General features: G+C 42.2%; 1 protein-coding gene across 4 annotated transcripts in view; it reads left to right on the forward strand.

Moving 5' to 3' along the window:
• GEMIN5 (gem nuclear organelle associated protein 5) overlaps window positions 1-18055 on the forward strand; it is a 41298-nt gene extending 23243 nt beyond the window's left edge. The window contains exons 17-28 of one of the 4 annotated variants that reach the window (XM_070569135.1): window positions 1805-1918; window positions 2319-2441; window positions 3612-3710; window positions 4123-4260; window positions 5098-5245; window positions 9716-9835; window positions 10344-10554; window positions 12116-12367; window positions 13686-13848; window positions 14478-14979; window positions 16138-16234; window positions 17098-18055. In XM_070569135.1, the coding sequence (XP_070425236.1) occupies window positions 1805-1918; window positions 2319-2441; window positions 3612-3710; window positions 4123-4260; window positions 5098-5245; window positions 9716-9835; window positions 10344-10554; window positions 12116-12367; window positions 13686-13848; window positions 14478-14979; window positions 16138-16234; window positions 17098-17265 (2135 nt within the window). In that variant the 3' untranslated portion in view covers window positions 17266-18055. The remainder of the gene's footprint in view (window positions 1-1804; window positions 1919-2318; window positions 2442-3611; window positions 3711-4122; window positions 4261-5097; window positions 5246-9715; window positions 9836-10343; window positions 10555-12115; window positions 12368-13685; window positions 13849-14477; window positions 14980-16137; window positions 16235-17097) is intronic. The other 3 variants (XM_070569136.1, XM_070569138.1, XM_070569139.1) reach the window with 3 other exon arrangements.
• The last annotated feature ends 2145 nt before the right edge of the window (window positions 18056-20200 follow it).

Raw genomic sequence — 20200 nt, forward strand, 5'->3', positions numbered from 1 at the left:
TTTTAAAAAGATTTTTTTAAGACTCTAAAATATTTTAAACACCTTCAAAGTGTTAAAGGGGATCTAGTGGATGATTGGGATGGAGATAGGGAAGTTCTGTAGAGAAAGCTTTTTACCAGCTTGGGCAGGTAAGGCATGGGACAGAGTGAAGCTGGGGTAGTATATACATACACACTTACATGGGACGAGTTTAACAATATGACATCATCAGCCTTGTTTATGGAAAGAAACTGCCGTCCCTTACCAAGGTCTGACCTAGACGCCACCACCGCTCTGGGAACTTGCAGGCTCTCACCCTTCCCACTTGAGTTTGTACCTGGTTTTTTTCCTGGAAAAAAATGTATGAATGGTGATGAGGTTCTTCAGGTCTTTTAAGCTATAGTGGCAGTTCTCAGATTTCTCACAAAACAGTTTTTCAGGGTTCCGTCACTAATTTCTAAAAATGCAGTCTGTTTCTAGTTTGAAGAGAAAAAATTGTCACTGGATAAAATTTTAGCACTTTAAATCTTTTTTAAGCTTTTACCTTAAAGCACTGGTGCCTGTTAACCTGTTAAAATGAATGATTAAATCGTAAACAATATAAATAGAAGCAGTGATTCATGTTTAATTCTAAAAGAGAATATTTTGATTTGACAGAATTAAAATGGCCAAAATATATGGTACAGAGGGATCCCTGACCCTCTCCATCGCAAGAGATAGCCGTTGGACCCATAGTCTGGGTAAATAGCTAAAATTTGGGGCCAGCCTGGTAGCACGGCGGTTAAGTTCACATATTCCACTTCAGCAGCCCTGGGTTCGCTGGTTTGGATCCTGGGTGTGGACCTACGCACCACTTGTCAAGCCATGCTGTGGCAGGCATCCTGCATATAAAGTAGAGGAAGATGGCACAGATGTTAGCTCAGGGCCAGTCTTCCTCAGCAAAAAGAAGATTGGCAGCAGATGTTAGCTCAGGGCTAATCTTCCTCAAAAAAAAAAAAAAATGCTAAAAGCTTATGGATTTAGTTTTTAGGCTCATCAAAATACCTTTTTATCACAAAATAGCTGCACAAAATGTCCTTTACCAATAGATCAACAGCTGGGTTTTTTTTTAATTCATGGTTGTATATGCTCAGGATTGTGACTCCATATCACATTCGCTTAATATTTTCTATTGGTCAAGTTGTTCCTTGTTTGTGTAATTAAATATACAGTTAGTACTTTGTCACCTAAATATGTAAGAAGTCCTTTGTCACCTGAGCCAAGTTTAAGAATCCCTGGGCTTGTGATATAAAGTTGTAGCGGCTAGAAGCTTCTAACTTTTCTTTAGATCAGTTAGTCAAAGTTCTGAGTAGTAAACTTACAGATTCCTAGAACACAGTGTGTGCCGTGGGGAGAGGGAGGCCGCCCACGCCTCCTTTCCAAAGTGTTTCTCTCATATTTCGAGTAGTCGATAAATCACACCGTTAAGCCTTGCACAGCTCTTAATTTTTCTTTTTTTTTTTTAAAGATTGGCACCTGAGCTAACATCTGTTGCCAGTCTTCTTTTTTTCCTTCTTCTTCTTCCCAAAGCCCCCCAGTACATAGTTGTATATTCTAGTTGTGAGTGCCTCTGGTTGTGGCATGTGGGACGCCACCCCAGCATGGCCTGACGAGCGCTGCCATGTCCGCGCCCAGGATCCAAACTGGTGAAACCCCAGGCTGCCAAAGGGAGCACACGAACTTACCCACTCAGCCACGGGGCCAGCATAGCTCTTAATTTTTAAAAAGAATTACATTCTACGTTGTTCTTATCCAAACATTTTTTTCTTTTTCCTCCATGATGTAGTTTCTAGAGAATCAGTTATCTGCACTCCAGTTTCCTTAGGTTTTGAAAAGTCAAAAGTCACCGCTAATAACAAAGTCACTTTACCAAAAAAGGAGACACCTAAAGAGAAGCCAGGTTGGTATCTAATCATTAAAATATTTTGTTCAAGCATCCTCAAATATTACATGCAACTGCAAACTCAAAAGTGCATGGCTTTTGGTTTTTTTAGGTTTTAAATATTTTTAAATGTTTTGATTATGTTTCAGTTTGGGGTCATGTGTGTAAATATTTTTTTAGGACTTGCTGAAGTGTCGTTTGCAATTGTTGACGCTCTTCACGAGTGTTCGCAGGGACATGTTGGTGTGTGTTGGGAACATTGCCCCCAGCTGATGCGATTCATAAAGCCTCTTTGTGAGTGGGAACGTTCTGTGCCCAGCAGTACCCCTCCAGGAGGTCACATCCACATGGTGGGCATTCAGTTTTGTGTTTCTGATCAGCTCTTCTTCAGACAGTTTGTACTTTTATTACATTTCAGAAGCTTTTATCAAGAAGCGAAAAGCTCGCTCCATGCTTCCGCTGAGTACAAGCCTGGACCACAGGTCCAAAGAGGAGCTTCACCGGGACTGTTTGGTATTAGCAACTGCAAAACACTCCACAGGTACAAAAAGACGCTCCGTGGCCCATCCGTAGTTTTCCGGGAACTGGCACATAAGACGTGCTTGTTTATTTGCTGAATGAATGAGCAAACAAATGTCCAAAATTAGTCTGTCTTTCTTCTTTCTTTTCCAACCTTCCCTCTCCCCACACCCCACTGCCAGGTTGCCCATTGTGACCCACTGTCAGCACTCCACAATGCCTTTGAGATGTAATGCTCTCCTTTTATTGGTATAAATTGAGTTGTAACCAGCCATCTGTTTGTCAGAATTGGTATGATGACTTAAATATCTCAGCATGAATCTTCTGCTTCAACTATTCTTCCCCAGTAAACAGTATCTTCGTGTAGAAAAAAAAAAATACTTGCTTATTGGAAATATACCCATAATATGGCAGTTCCTTTAAAAAAAATTTGATGGAAGTTTTTGTTTATAGAAGGTTTTTGGCTTTAATTTTTCAAAGCCCTCATCTAATGTGCATTATTTTGATATTTGAGCAATTTTTTTTTTAATTTTGAATTTTATGTGTTGAAAAGGGACACACACAATAAAATAAAATTCAAACAGTATGAAAAGAAAGTAAATCTCCTTCCACCCCTCACACCTACTCCTCCATTTCTCCCCTGAGGCCACACTGTCACCAGTTTCTACTCTCTCCAGAGGTATTTTCTGCTCCTTTCATATATATAGCACTCTTTTTGGAATTTTATGATGACTTCCTATGACTTTAGAAAATTAACCATATAGTTTTACATTATTTCCTTTATTGGAAAATTACTCAGTTGACTTATTTAAAAAACAAAATGACCATTGAATCCCCGTGTAGTAGATCCTAGTGAACATTCAGACATTTTTTTACTTGTTAGTTTTTTTGGTTTTGTTTTGTGTTGGGTTTTTTACTGCATTTAAATACATGTTGAATTTGGGGTTGGCTTTTCGTATTCTTTTTTTCCTAAGCCTTTCTTTGAGCAAACTGCAAACTAAATTGTCTCATTGGATTTTGCCAAGGCTGAGCTTAACAAACGGGAAGTATTTTCTTATTGTGCTACCTGTGTAAACAGGAGCAGAGGACTCTCACTGTCTGAAGTGGTTCTGGACATACGTTGGGAAGTAATTGGACAGAAAACAGTAACCTCTGTAGTCACTCCATCTGATTTTTTGTCTTTTTGAATTAGCAGAGCTAAATGAGGATGTGTCTGCTGATCTTGAGGAAAGATTTCACCTGGGGCTTTTCACAGACAGGACTACCCTCTACAGAATGATTGAGGTTGAAGGTGAGGCAAGCCCAGTCAACAAAATCCTGTCCACCTTTATGCTTCCCCAGTGCTTTGTACCTACCTCCTTTACAGCTGCCACCCTGTGGCATGGTCATGGTTGGTTTTCCCTGTAAACTAACTGGGTTTTGAGCTCCCTGGTTTGCGTTTTCACATAGACCCTTTGCATCTGTCAGAGGACCCTAAACATACAGTGTTCACTCTGAGTGACTGAATGCAAGTGAAGGTGGGTGGATGGACAAGTGACATGGAGCCCCGTCACGAGCACTCTAGGAAGTGACTTAACCATCAGCAAGTCACAACATGTTCTAGGAGTTCGTTCCTCTCCTTCATCCTGCCTTTCTTTTTCTAGAAGTCAGTGCAGACAGATGTTCCTGAAACATCTTGCTAACATGATCTCTCCTCTAAACAGGAAAAGGTCACTTGGAGAATGGCCACCCTGAGTTATTTCACCAGCTAATGCTTTGGAAAGGAGATCTAAAAGGTGTTCTCCAGACTGCAGCAGAAAGAGGGGAGCTGACCGACAATCTCGTGGCTATGGCGCCAGTCGGTATGTTCTATTCAACAAAAGCTCCATCATTTCTAGGACACATCCACTAAAGACGGACGTTGTTTTGAAGGACACTTTGGCCATGTCCAGTAAAATTTTAAATGCACATACCCTTTGATTCAGCAATTCTAATAGTAGAAATTTAACTACTCACACATGCAAAATGACAAATATATATGGACTATCATTGTAGCAGTATTTGTAACAGCAAAAGATCACAAGAACCTCTATGTCCATCAGTAAGAGACTGGTTAAATTTTGTACATCTATACAGTAGAAACTCCCACAGACAGCACAAAAATGAGGCAGATCTGTGCATTCCAATATGGAATAAACTCCAAAGGATAGTAAGTGAAAAGAATCAAAGTATAAATGCACAACAGAATATTAATACTGTCATTTATGTTTGCACATGTGTGGTTATGTATCCATAGACTTATTTCCAAAGGTTTCAAAAGAAACTGGTAATAACAGGAAACGTAACATCACCAGCACCCTGGAAGCTTCTCTCATGCTCCCTTTCACTCACTGTCTCCCAACACCCCAGCCAAGAGTAACCACTATCCCGACTTCCATACTCTTTTGTACATTTTGGATTTTGTACGATTTCGTATGTATTACATAATCAAACAGTGTATGTTTCAAAATATGAGTATAGGAAGAGGTAGATAGACGAAGCAGGTGATCTTTAATGGCAATTGAATTGATACCTAAATGTTCTTCTTAATGCTGTGACAAAAAACAAGGCCTTTTCATCCCAAGTGTAAACGTGCATGCTTATTTTTCTGCTTAAACCTGTTTCTTATTTAACTGCAATCTTTTGTTTCTTTTATTTAGCTGGCTACCACGTGTGGGTGTGGGCTGTGGAAGCTTTTGCCAAACAGCTCTGTTTTCAGGATCAGTATGTTAAGGCTGCTTCTCATCTGCTTTCTATCCACAAAGTGTATGAAGCTGTGGAGCTGCTCAAGTCAAACCATTTCTACAGGTCTGTATGACCCTACAGTTGAACCAACAGTTGGATATAACATGAAAATAATGTACTTAACAGCTCTGCTTCCTGATAACAGGCATAAAACTTTTTTTTTTCTGCTGAGGAAGATTTGCCCTGAGCTAACATCCACTGCCAATCTTCCTCTTTTTGTATGTGAGCCACCACCACAGCATGGCCACTGACAGAGGAGAGGTGTAGGTCTGCGCACAGGAACCAAACCTGGGCTGCTGAAGTGGAGCACACCAAACTAGGCAACTGGGGCTGGCCCAGCTTAAAACTTTTATTATAATTAAACATCTCAAACATGCAGAAACATATATACTAGCTTAACAAACATCAATGCATCCACCACCTATACTTAACAAATGTGAACTTTTATCAGTATTTGCCACTGATCTTTTTTGAAACTTCTGTGTGTTAAATACTAACACAAATAGAGAAAACAGCATAAGACAAAGAGACAGAATCTTGCCAGCCACCCCAAAAGCTGTGTGCCCCCAGTTTTTTAAAAAATAACGTTATTCCAGATTTAGTTGAATTGCCTTTCCCCAATTCTGTCTTCATACGTTCTCTAGAAGTAACCATTCTCCTGAGATTGGTGTGAATCCTTCCTATCCAAGTTATTATTCTTTCACTGTGATACATACCTAAGTACTGACAAACAAAGGGAGCTGACTGTTTCTTGGAGACAGCATACAGTTTGGTCTTGTTTTATCCAGGCTGACAGTCTCTACCTTTTATATGGCTTTTTGGGGGTTTTTTTTTGGTGAGAAAGATTCACCCTGAGATAACATGTGTGTCAGTCTTCCTCTATTTTGTGTGTGGAATGCCTCCACAGCATGGCTGATCAGTGGAGTAGGTCCATGCCCAGGATCAGAACCTGCAAACCTGGGCCACCAAAGTGGAGCACACAGAACTTTTAACCACATGGGGCAAGCCCCAGTTTCTGCCTTTTAGTTGGAGTGTTTAGACCATTTATATTTAATGTATATGTTGGTATGATTGATTTAAATCTACCATCTTGCTATTTGTCCTATCTGTAATTGTTCATTTCTTTTTTTCATGCTTTCTTTTGGATCAACTGAATATTTTCTTTATCTCCAATACCGGCCTATGAGCTATACTCCTCTGTGGGTTTTTTTTTTTATGGTTACTGTAGGGTTTATTATGAGCATTTTTAATTTATCACAATTTATCTTCAAATAATACTGTATCAGGGCCAGCCCCAAGACCAAGTGGTTAAGTTCACACATTCTGCTTTGGGAGCCAAAGGTTTTGCCAGTTCAGATCCTGGGTACAGACACGGCACCACTCATCAAGCCATGCTGAGGCGGTGTCCCACATAGCACAACCAGAAGGACCCACAACTAGAATATACAACTGTGTACTGGGGGGCTTTGAGGAGAAGAAGAGGAAAAAATAATAATATTGTACCACTTCTTGTATACCCCATCTTACTTCTTTCCTTCCTCCTATCCTTTCTGCTTTTGTTGCCATATATTTGACGTTATAACCCCACATTACACTATCACAATTTTTGCTTTAAACAATCATCTTCTTAAAAAATGTTTAAAATAATTTTTAAACACTTTTTATATTTGCCCACATTCGTCTTATTTCCAGCACTTTTCATTCTCTTATGTAGATCCAAGTTTCTGGTTGCTATCCGTTTCTTCTTCACCTGAAGAACTTCAACATTTTTTTAGTGTGGTTCTTGTAGTGACAAATTCTACCAACTTTTGTTTGTTTATAAGTCCCTAATTTTGCCTTGGTTTTAAAGGTTCTTTCACTGAGGGGAGAATTCTAGATGGGACGTTCTTGTCTTTTATCGCCTCAAAGATGTCATTCCATTTTCTCTTGGCTTACATTGTTTTTGACTTGACCACTGCATTTATTCTTATCTTTGTTACATGGGAACTGTGTCTTTCTCTGCCTGTTTTAGGACTTTCTCCACTGATTTTCAGCCATTTGATGTGATGGCTTTGGTGAGCCTTTCTTTTGGTTTGTCCTGTTTTGGGTTGTCTTCCTTTACAGAGTGTTGGACTCAGTTTTGACAATCAGTGAAGTTACTTGTGGACCAGCTAGATATTTTCATGGCTTATTTTTATGCTTTCTTAGGGCCGGGTTAGAGAAGTCGATATTCTAGAATTAGTTTGCCCTCCTACTTTCTGGTGTCTTTACTGAATGCCTCACATATTCAACAAATGAGAATTCAAATGTCTGGCTGGACAAAACTCAAAAGTCCCCAAGCACTGAGTGAGCTCTGAGAATTATTCAGCTGATAGTTCCCTGACTGTTGTTTGTCCAGCCTTAAAGAGTTTCCTACACATGCATGGCTTTGCGTTTAGCCAAAGACTCAACAGGCTCTCCAAGCAGAGTTCTGAAGATCTTTCTCTGGACAGCTGCTTCCTTCCTAGCATCCTGCCGCTCAAATTCTAATTGCGTTGTCTCTCAGCTCAGTGAGACTGCTGAGGCTCTGCTGGGGTTTCCCATAGGAAAAGGCTTTAGGAAGGCCGTGAGAGAGCTCGCATCATTGGTTCCCTTCTCTCCAAGATCACCATCCTGTGCTCCGTGGTGTCCAGTGTCTGAAAACAGTTGTTTCAGACATATTTTGTCCAGTTCTTTAGTTTTGTGGCAGGAGAGTAAGTCTGGTCCCTATTACTCCGTCATGGCTGGAAGCTGAGGTCTCAAAATACTTCTTTTTTAAATCTTTTTTTTTTTTAAGATTTTATTTTTTTTCCTTTTTCTCCCCAAAGCCCCCGGTACATAGTTGTATATTCTTCGTTGTGGGTCCTTCTAGTTGTGGCATGTGGGATGCTGCCTCAGCGTGGTTTGATGAGCAGTGCCATGTCCGCGCCCAGGATTCGAACCAACGAAACACTGGGCCACCTGCAGCGGAGCACGCAAACTTAACCACTCGGCCACGGGGCCATCCCTCAAAATACTTCTTAACTATTGCTCTGTCTAGATCACCTTATTCTAAAACACTTTTATTCCACCTACAACTTTATGTTGGCTGCAGTCAGAAGTTGTATGTCATTTCGAAAATATTAGTTCACAGAATTATACACGTCCTCCAAATGTTAACACATTTCATTATAAAATATCAAAAAATATCACTTTCTGGGGCTGGCCCAATGGCATAGTGGTTAATTTGCACGCTCCACTTCGGCAGTCTCAGGTTCACCGGTTCGGATCCTGGTCATGGACCTATGCACGGCTTATCAAGCCATGCTGTGGCAGGCATCCCACATATAAAGTAGAGGAAGATGGGCACGGATGTTAGCTCAGGGCCAGTCTTCCTCAGCAAACAGAGGAGGATTGGCAGCAGATGTTAGCTCAGGGCCAATCTTCCCCCCACCCCCCAAAAAGAATTTTCTTTAGTAGCACCGTCAGTCTCATCAGAAAAGTCTTTAGCTTTGGGGACGCTGTCAAGCTCACAGTGGCAGGCACAGGGTTTCTAAAATTCTAATTTTCACTTGAAAACTTAAATTTTGTCATTGGCAACAATACTGTTGGTTGGTTTCTGTGAAATAACAGCCTCACTTTGTTTATTTTTGAGAAAACATCTGCCAACACTGAATAACTATCATTTGTTGTTTGTTATCCTTTGAAGAAGTAATGAGGTTCCAAGAAAAAAAAGGCCGCTAGTTCAGCTTGCGGTTTGTTTGTACAGGTTTTTCCTAGAGATGACCATAGTACTTGGGAGTGCAGCAGAGAACACAAAATGTTCTTCCCATTCTGTCACAAGGGTATTAAAGACATGCATTTGAGGGATTTAGTAAAATGGATCATTTTTATTGTTTCATTAAGGGCATTTGCCTTCTTTTTTTTAACTACAAGGGCCGCCACCTGCTTTTGCTCAGGTGCCAGCAGTCACCCAGCATTGCTTCTGCACAATGAGGGCAAATGTCAGCCCACTAAGAAAAGGCAAATAACCTCTTAGTTTTATTATGAAAACAGTTTTGACCTCATGAGCCCCCTGGGAATCCACAGACCACACTTTAAGAACTGCTGTCCTAGGTGAAGAATTGAGTTCAGCATGCAATTTTAACTTCCCATGTAATGCAAGAATACAGTTTTTTATAGGAAGTGGGAACAACATAAACAGCACAGAAGGGACAAGTTGTCCTACCTTTTTTTTTTTTTTTTGAGGAAGATTAACGCTGAGCTAACTGCTACCAATCCTCCTCTTTTTGCTGAGGAAGACTGGCCCTGAGCTAACATCCGTGCCCATCTTCCTCTACTTTATATGTGGGACGCCTACCACAGCATGGTGTGCCAAGCGGTGCCATGTCCGCACCCGGGATCTGAACCGGCAAACCCCGGGCCACCAAAGCAAAATGTGCGAACTTAACCGTTGTGCCACCAGGCTGGCCCAAGTTATCCTATCTTGCAGCCCCTCCTAGGGCCTCTTAGAGAGGAGTCTTTTCAGATCGGCTAATTATCTGTTCTTGCCTGTAGGGAGGCCATTGCGGTTGCCAAGGCCCGGCTGCGCCCAGAGGACCCGATCCTGAAGGACCTGTACCTCAGCTGGGGAGCCATCCTTGAAAAAGATGGCCATTATGCCGTAGCAGCCAAATGGTAAGCCTGAAGGGAACAGGAGTGCGCGCAAACAGAAGAGCAGGACAAGAATAAAAGTAGTAAGTTCAGAGGCAGAAGTAAAGTGACTAGAAAGTTAGAAAGCATGTGTTTATTAAACCCAGCTTCCTAAGACTCAGCAGGACCTACCTCCTTGGTCATTATATAAATCACCATAACTATTCAAGAAACCTCAGTAGCAGACTCAGAAATGACACCTTTTTCTAATGATGTATCATCAACTAAGGAAAATGGGAGGGAATGAATCCTCTGCTTGAGTTCAGTTCAGCACATGTTGAGGATCCTTTGTGTCCTTATAGTATGGTGTTGTCACTCCTTCTCTGTGCTGCGATGGCCTCAGCCTTTACAGGAACAGCCAGAGGCAGTGACACACCTGGGACCACAGGAAGGCACGTGAGGCAAAGCGGACAGAAAGAAGATCCAGCCCTCTGGGGAGTGGGAGTAGGGGTCTGTTTATGACACTTTGTTTGAGTTTTCTTTTGTATTATAGCTATTTAGGGGCCACTTCTGCTTACGATGCCGCCAAAGTTTTGGCCAAAAAGGGGGATACAGCATCACTTAGAACGGCTGCAGAGTTGGCTTCGATCGTAGGCGAGAATGAGTTGTCTTCTTCCCTGGCTCTCAGATGTGCCCAGGAGCTGCTTCTGGCCAGGAACTGGGTGGGGGCCCAGGAAGCCCTGCAACTCCATGCAAGTCTAAAGGTCAGTCTATTGGTGTATCTCCTGGTATTTAAGGAGAAGGGCCCCAAATCTTCTTCTAGTCAAATTCCAAGTGAATAACCTAGCTGCACAACCTGTACCAATTCGGGAGGTATCCTTACAAGTGTCCAGCCCTACGAGCCCACTGAGGTACCCTGGCTTGTCAGTTGCCGTATTCAGAGTGAGAGAATGTGGTCATTCACAGTAATTCCCATTGCTGATCAGTCTGTTATACATCTTTGAATAGACTTCAGTCAGCTCGGCCCCAGGGCTGGCAGTGTAGTGTTTCTTCACTGATGCCATCAGCACATCAGTGAAAAGGGAGACGGAGTGGCCCCTATCAGAAATCACGGTGCTCTGCCTGTGGCACCCCTCTGCAGCTGTAAGCCATAAAGAAGTGTGGTGAAATCAAAACGTTTGGTAAATGTTTTGTTCCCATTTGTTAAAAATGAGTAACTTACCACTGCCTTTTTTGACACATCAAAATTGAGATTACTTTAAAAACTCCCATCTAGTTTCCGAAACACGTAAGCATTTGGTCCATTTTAGACCACTTTGGCTGGTGAGATACTAACATGAACTTTTTTTCAGTTCCTCTTTTCCTGGTGGAGTAACTGGGCCCAAAGACAGTTCCTAGGTGAATATTCAGATCCCAGGAAAAGTGCTAGGTCAGGAGGGAGCTTTCTGGGCACTGCAAAATAAAAATGGAGACACAGTAGTACACCCTCAAAGACAGTGTCACTTGGTATATTATTTATAAAATGACCGAATCTAGAGATTTTTTTGTTTATTCGCAACCAAAAACTTTCCAGAATGGCTGTTTAGCATTTCTTTTTTTCTCTTAAACACCATCCTACACAGAGCAAGAAAACCCGAAAGTTTATGCTAAATGTTGTTCTGATAGGGCTGTTTTGGCTGTATGGAAAAGAGACCTTCGCAGGCTTAGTGGAGAAAATATTATTCTATGGTACACAAGGAATCTCATGGCAAAAGAAAATCTAGCAAAAACAAAGATTTTTCAAGGCTTCTTCTCTGTGCCTCTGTTCTCTTCTCTTCCAACTGACTTATCTGTGAAACCTACTTGGACATATCCCCTAACCACTGCCCCAAACCTTAGATCTACACAGCTTGTCTGCTCCAGCACCTTCTGCCCATTACGCTTTACTTTTGTATTCCTTAATCTAAAGTTTGGACTGGGGAAAGAACTGGATGAGCCCAACCTGTCTTTTCTCTAACTGGGCCACAAGTCTCAGGTGGCTGACCTCTATGTGGCTTAAATTGCAATCGATAGGGCAATAGTTGGGGTTGCAATAGTAGGGCTGTTTTATTAAAATGGTTGCTTGGGCTCCCAGGGCTATGGGTAGGAATTCCCCCAAAAGAGAGAAACTGTCGATTAAGTCACCTCTTTTTCCCCCCTCGCATACGACTCACACTGGGCAGGCAGCGCACTGGAGGGGTTTGCTACAGATGCAAAGGGCGGGTACTCTGAGAAACTGGGGAAAGCTCTAGATATTCCAGCACTTCCCCTGCATGACGGTTCCTCTCCTGTGTTGTTGGGTTCCAGGGTCAGAGGCTGGTGTTTTGCCTTCTTGAGCTACTGTCCCAGCACCTGGAGGAAAAGCAGCTTCCAGAGGGCAGAAGCCCCCCCTCTCACAATGCGTGGGCCACGAGCATCGAAGGGCCCTTCGTGGAGAGGGTGACTGCAGTGTGGAAGAGCGCCTTTGGCCTGGACACCCCGCAGCAGCATCAGACAGCGTTCCAGCAGCTGCAAAATATCAAGTACCCGTCTGCTACAAATAACACTCCCTCCAAACAGGTACCCCCTTCGTAAGCTTTTGGTATTAATTCCTCAGTATTAAGACTTCCTTAATCCACATCTAGTATAATAAGGAAACAAATAGAATGCCAGTTTGCATTTCAGAAAAGACTAAGACAGGCCCCCAAGCTGGAAGGATCCCTTCAGACTAATTAAAGCCCTTTAGCTTTGAAGTTGGTCTTAGATCAATATTCCCTTTTAAAAGAAAAAAGTCTAAAAATAGAGAAAGGCACAGAGAATTATAAGTATCCATTAACCAGAATTAGCAGATGTTCACATTTTGTCGTTTTTGCTTCGTAGAGTTTTTTGGTTTTGTGTATTCTTTTGGTTTTTGGTAAAAGAAATACAGTTAAGTTGACGTCCTTCATGTTCCCTTCCTCAGACCCCTTGCCCTTCCCTCGCTCACTAGAGGCAGCCTCTGTGTGAGACCATATCTTTTATTTTTTGACTTGCTCATTTCAGTGACCACTGTTGATAAAATCTAAGCATGTTGATGCAGAGACATTACAGCTGCTACAGCCATCCTGTGAATACACCTCAATTTATCTACTCTGTCTTTTGCAAATGGGGAGACATTATTATTATATTTTTGAGGAACAAGATGTCTTCAAATGGTAAAGCCCTTTGGAAAACAGTTTGGTAGTGTCTTGTAGTTAAACATACACATGCCCCATGACCCAGAAATCCCACTGCCTAGATTTTTCACTAAAAGAAATGAAATTAAGTGTTCACACAGACTTGTACACAATGTTCATAGCGGCTTGGTTCACGATAGCCAAAAACTGTAAATAACCCAAATGTCCATTAGTTGGTGAATGAATATACAAACAGGTGTATCCATACGGTGGAATACTATACTATGCAACAATAAAAAGGAACCCATTACTGATGCACAAATAAAATCAGGGAATCTCAAAAGCATTATGTTAAGTGAAAGAACTAAGACACAAAAGACTGTGTACTCTAGGGTTCCATTTATATGAATTCTAGAAAAAACAAAATTATATTGGCACAAAACAGATTAGTGGTTGCTAGGGGGCGAGGAGAAGGGAGTGACTGCCAAGGGGCACACAGGACTATTTGACAATGGAAATGTTCTGTGTCTTAGCATGGACAGACTAACACCAGACAGTATATGTTGCTGAGCAACTAGGTAGGAAAGTTCTGGATGGGGAAGCAAACATGGCGGTGGAGGTAGGAGGACTTTCTTAAGTGTGGACTGCGTCTACTTTCCAAGTGCAGTTAGGAACAGTTCTGGTGTCATCCCAGTGCTTGGTGTGGGAGGATGTTTAACTGAGACTCTGGCTCCTCCCTCCAGCTCCTGCTTCACATGTGCCATGACCTGACCTTGGCTGTGCTGAGCCAGCAGATGGCCTCCTGGGACGCGGCAGTGGAAGCGCTGCTTCGGGCTGTGGTCCGGAGCTACGACTCGGGAAACTTCACCATCATGCAAGAAGTGCACGCAGCCTTTCTTCCCAAGGGTAAATGACCCCCACCTCTGCTGGTTCATGCCCACTAAGGGATGACAGAACCACCACCGACGGTGTGGCACCAGCAGTGCACAGGTTATCGAAAGACAGGAATTGGCCAGTTGCGCCATTTAGTAGAAAGTTTGACTTCTCTTACCCAGGCTCCTAAGAGGTAGCCAGAATGACTGAGCTGTTCTCCTTCACCTGGCCCTGCCTGCCTTCCCACCTCCGATATAACTTTTCTACACACAGTTAAAGAAAGAGAAACAGCAGTGTGTTCACAAGTTAGAAGAACAGAAGCACAGCAAAAAGAGCGACGTTTCTTGAGCTGCATAATGAGTCACTGATTTTTCAGAGGCACAGTGGGATCTTACCCAAGAGCCTTGAGTGGGACAGATGGAATACTTTTTCTGTCATGCTTGGAAGGACTCGTAGCCTGTAGGAACAAGAACATTGTCCTAAGCCAGGGAATGTTTAGCTCTGGTTGGCTGTTGGTGGGAAGCATGTGGTCCCATGGATCACTGCTCTCCTTTTTCTTGGGGTGTGGCTCTCGGGTGATAGGAAACAACAGGTAGACAGGAAGCTAGCTTTCTGGCAGATAAAGAAATACACAACCCTAAATCCTTTTCTTTTTCTTCTAGGCTGTGACCCCCTAAGAGACAAACTGAGTGACTGTCAGTCCGCCGCCACACCAGCTTTCAAAAGCTTGGAGGCCTTTTTTATTTATGGACGTCTGTATGAATTCTGGTGGTCTCTCTCCAGGCCCTGCCCCAAATCCAGTGTCTGGGTCAGGGCTGGTGACGGAAGGATGGCCTCTGTTGAGCAAAGCCAGCAGTTGGCTGATGCCAACCCTAAAGAAACTGACCCGAAAGCTCAGGCAGAGCCAAGCAGGCCCCCAGCACCAGATGTGGAACTCACAGAAGAAAATGAGCAAATACTGAACGCTTGTAAGGAGCTCTTTTCAGAAAAGCACGCCAGTTTCCAAAACGCACAGAGAACCGTTGCAGAAGTCCAGGAGACCTTGGCAGAAATGATCCGCCAACACCAGAAGAGTCAACTTGGTAAATCCACAGCGAATGGTCCTGATAAGAATGAACCCGGACAAGAAGCAGAACAGTCCCTCTCCAGCCCTCAGAGCCAGTGGTGAGTACTGAGTCACTCAACACAAGATGGAATTAAAAATACCCTGCTGGATTCTCATGTGCTTAGGTCACTTGGAAAGAGCAGAATGTGGGCACAGGCTTTGGAATCAGACGTGGGTTCTAATCCTGCCTCTGCTGAGCAACCTCAGGCAAGATTCTTAATGTCTCTGAGCTTTAGTTCCCTCATCTGTAATTGGGAGTGAAATCACAAATATTGTTAATAACAACAGTACAATAAAACCCTGCCATTGGGCAATAAGTAATTTTCCAAAAAATCAATTATATAAAATGGGGAGTTGCATTATTGCATCATTAATGAAAACCATTGTTTTTTTCATTTTTCTGTACTATCACAGAAAATACACAAAGGGGTAGTGTACAAAACTGTACACTAAACTGAGAAAAATCTCAGATGATCGGAATGCTGTAGCATCCTGATCACTTCCACTGAAAATAGGGACCCACTGGCTAACAGGAGCCAATCACTGCGCCCCTCGAGTTATTACAGGGCGCTCTGCTGTGGGCATTCGCGGTGATTAACATTACTGATTGGTTACTATGTTGAGTGCCTTTTACCTTGGTTATGTCCCCCAGCACAGGGCCTAAAATGTAGTAACTAGTACAGTCAATAAACTTACAGCTATTATTACTGTCTAAAAATTAAAATTAAGAAGCTTTGAAGCCCTTATATTTGTACTCTAGAAATACTCCCATTGAAATCTTGAGTCAGAATTTTAGTAACAAGAAAAATACTAAAAATTTCTCAAACCCAGCAGCTCTTAACCTTTGGATCACAGGACCCTTTGGAGAAGCTAAAGACACTCGCCAGGAAAATGTGTATCCAGACCCCCATGGTTAGGAGCCCCACCTCTGTCCACCCGTTGCCCAGACAAAGCCAGCCCCTCCTGTCCTGGGCTGCAGGTTGAGTCCCGTAAAGCTCCACAGTTTTCATTAGAGCTGTGAGTCCAAGAAGTTGGGATTTGGAAAATGGAGAGGAGTAACACTGCATCTTGAAAACTTTATATCACATCACGTTAAATGGCCTTCTCTTGACCTTTGTATTTAATGATGGGAGAGAGAGATCCAGGTGACAAAGGAAGTTAAAAGTTACCCAGGCAAGACTTATGACTTGTACTTTTTTCACTATTATTATTACTAGTAAAGAAGAAAAAAATGAGCAAGTTTCTCTGCCTGAATTAACCAGAAGGCTTACAGAGGCGAATGAGAGAATAGCTAAGTTTCCTGAGAGCATTAAGGTAAGATTTGTAGCAGTTCATTTGGAGAAACATTACTTTTTGTATTATCAGTTGATTAAACCACATTGATTAAGGTCATCTACTTCTCTGTTCAGTTTCTGAAATCTTTGCACATTTATATGTGCTTAACCATTTAGGATCCAATTGCCTTTGTTAGCTACAATGTTCTGTGTGAGTAGAATTATTAACACAACCAATTTTATACCTCAGTCTTCAGAGAAATCTAACACATTTTGTAATTGAGAGGTAAAGTACCATGTATTTGATAGCTTACATATGGATAGGTGAATTTGGATGTGGCCCTAGTGGTAATAGAAGCATCATGTTTTGAATTAATTTGAGTAAAGCTCTAGAAAAAGATTGTATCATTTGAGAAGGACATCCCAGTTATGGTTTTTTGGGTTTTGTTTTGTGGGTTTTTTTTTTGTTTTTTTTTTTTTTGAGGAAGATTAGCCCTGAGCTAACATCTGCTGCCAATCCTCCTCTTTTTGCTGAGGAAGACTGGCCCTGAGCTAACATCTGTGCCAGTCTTCCTCTATTTTGTATGTGGGATGCCTCCACAACATGGCTGATGAGTAGAGCAGGTCCATGCCCGAGATACGAACCCACAAACCTGGGCCACTGAAGCAGAATGCTCAGAACTTTAACCACTTAGCCACCAGGCCGGCCCAGCCATCCCAGTTTTGTGTGTCATCTCTCCTTAGAGTAACTGATGAAGAGCAGGTCATTGCCTTATGAGGGAAATGGCTCAGCCCTGCCTGAGAAGTGTCAGTAGATGAGACTTGAGTCACTGGTACCTTCTGTGCAGGGGTTTGTGGCTCTTTTGGAAATGCTTCCATGTTCATCCTCATGTCATCTTTCAGACCTGGCCCTTCCCAGACGTGCTGGAGTGCTGCCTCGTCCTGCTTCACATCGGGTCCCAGCGTCCTGGCCGTGTCCCCCAGGAAGTGCAGCAACAGGCCCAAGCGCTCCTTCAGAAATACGGCAGCACTAAAGTTTACAAGAGACACTGCCAGGCCTTCTGCACATGAACTTTCAAGGACCTTCAAGAAATTGTGCCAAATTCAAACCGTTTGACACCTTTCATCTCTGCAGTTACACCTCGCCAGACATTCACTCTGATCCCTAGAGGTTTTGCAGTGATCCAAATAATACAAATGTAGTTCAAGTTTGAATCAACTCTACCCCTAGACACGGTGGAATCTGACTTTGGACGTGTGGTTTCCCTCTGGAGGAAAGATCATGAAAAGCCAGCAGCAGTTATTCAGAAGTAACCCCTGCAGAGTGATGTAGGTCATCTCTAAAGCCTTATGCCAGGTTTCACCCAAAGAGGAGAAACTTTTTTAATCACCCAAAGTGTTATGCTCTTAAACACAAGCTACCTTTATAAACGCTTCACCTGATCATAAACATGTCGTTCTTGTTCAAGATAGAGCTGCTGCATTTTATGGCTATTGGTATCTTTTTTTAAAATTGTTTTTGTTAACTTGTGCTCTCCCCCTCTACTCTTTCAAAGACTGGAGCTTGAATGTGAAATAGGCCTCACCCAACCCATCATGTGGACTCTTTACCCTCTGCCTGAAGGTTAGGTCAAAAGTTTCGTTTTACTGTTTCATGTAATTGCTTATTTGGACAAATCACTAAGCTTTAGAAGAACAAATAACTAACTCAAACGTATCTTATCCCTTCAGTTTTATAAGAAATGATTAACGATGATCACAATAGTTCAGGAAGAAATTGTTTCAGTCGTTCTTAATCTTTTTTGGATCACAGGGCCCTTTGAAAATTAGATTAAAGCCACAGATGATCTTTGAAGAAAAATGCATAGTCCTAATTTTGCGTATGTAGCTTTTGGGTCATTGCATGATGGGATGCTATATACTATTATAAATCCTTATTCTCTTCTTCCCGCACCCCCCAGACACCCCTCCAGCTATCATTCTCTTGAGGTCTGTTCTTCTCTTTGGTTATTTAAATAGTTGAACAATGTCAGGAACAGATGTTTCTGTAATGTCCCAGTTGCTAGAACATAAAAATCAGACAGTCTGGGGTGGGGTTGGGAGAGAACACTCTTCGCCAATAATTGAACTGTTTTCTTTTGGGATTCATTGCGAAGTTCATTATGAAGGCCTTTCTGCTGAGTGTCCAGTTTATTTTTCAGTTACTTACTAGGGTTGGGGTTGTCGTGGGCAGCAATGATGAAATTCATTAACAGGAACTCTCTAGGAAGGAAAAACTTTAAGAGGCAGTTTTCAAAGATCTGACTTACTGGGTGGTTTGTTTTATTAGACTTAGCTTTGGAATTTTAAAATGCTAAACCCAAAAAAGGAAATAACTGTAGAATTTATATCCTGATAGTTCCTTACACAGTTAAGTGAACTCAAGGAAGAAGATGCATTCTTACTAAAGGTTAGACAGTCTTCTTGGTTGCAGAGATTTCAATGGGCATGGCTCAGTTGAGAAGTGTATCAGTTCTACAGTCTTTGCCAAAATGAACAAATGCTTCACTTGCAGAGATGGAAAAAATATTTATTCCTTTCCACTTTGAGTAAAGAGGAGTATTATTAAACTAGAAATTCTAAACTTCTTTGTAATTGACCACAACCATCACCTTTGGATGGAGGAATCCTGCACACTCCTCAGTTACTGCTTTGGTAAGAACAAGAATCACTACTTGGACAACTAAGCAACAAAAGTACATGATAGCAGAAGATGACAGAAATGACACAACTCCATTTCCTCTCGAACTCCTTTTTCCAATACTATGATGTACTCAAGCTTTTCTAACTTGAATAGTTTTCATTTCTATCTCCCTAATTATCATGACCACAAGGAGCCAAAGCACTGTGGAGTTGACTCAGGCTTTCTGAGTGGATAGTGTATATCTCTAAGCAACAGAAGAATTAGTTTTCGTCCTTTACCTCATCCAAGGTAGCTCTCTCTCTAACCGGTAACTGTATCTCTAATACACACCACCATCCCCTCACCCAGATGACTGCACTCCTCTCCCAGTATGTCTCTCTGAATCTGCTCTTATTACTAATTCTCCATTCTTCATCCATCAATGAGTATTTTAAATTGCAAATCAAATCTTGTGAATTCCCTGTTAAAAAGATCTTTCAGTAGTTTCCCATTGCTACTGGAAAAAGGATACTCTTGAATGTGGCTTATAAGGCCCTGCCTGATCCCAGCCTTTACCTCTTGGTGTCCTATCCAGACCCTCTCATCCTTGCTTCTAGATTCCAGCCACGCTGGTCTCTAAGCTGCTGGAACCCACCAAGTTTCTCTTGTCATCTCGGGTTTTGCCCACGTTGTTCCTCTGCCTGGCCCACGCTTATTCATCTCTTAGATCTCAGCATAAATGTCCTTTCTCTAAAAAGACTGTCCCTGAACCTGAACTTCAAGGACATATATGTCCTGTGCTTTATAGTTCACAGATTGTATTTTTGTGAATTATTTACTGTCTAGCAACACAGGTAGGTTGTAAACTCCTATGAGGGTAGAGATGATGTCTTCCATGTGCTGTTTTCTCTCTAACACCTACTTACTGTCCAGTAGGTGCATAATGGAAACTTACTGACTGAATAAATTAGGAAATTGAAAGAATACTCATTAATAGCATGGACTGAAAGGACTCAGCTGAGCTCATTTGTATCAGCCCTGGCTGACCACAAGACTTGGCATTGGTAATCAACCTTATTGGGTTAGCAGAACACTGGGATTCAAGAACGTTTGGCAGTATGTAGAGGGGTTGAATTACACTGTTTGCGTTCTCTCGGTGACTCCTCCAGACCTTCCCTTTCTGAGGATAACCGCTCACACAGCCCTGCACACATTCACATATGCACAAGTTCTTGCCAGTTCTACTAGTCCTTCCATAAGCTCTCTCAGCTTTCCCATGCAATGACCAGACCGCCACTCAACACCGAATTCCTCCAACCTTCAGCTCAACATTTCTCCTCTAAG

The sequence above is a fragment of the Equus przewalskii genome, chromosome 13 (genome assembly GCF_037783145.1).
Source record: "Equus przewalskii isolate Varuska chromosome 13, EquPr2, whole genome shotgun sequence".
Taxonomy (NCBI): domain Eukaryota; kingdom Metazoa; phylum Chordata; class Mammalia; order Perissodactyla; family Equidae; genus Equus; species Equus przewalskii.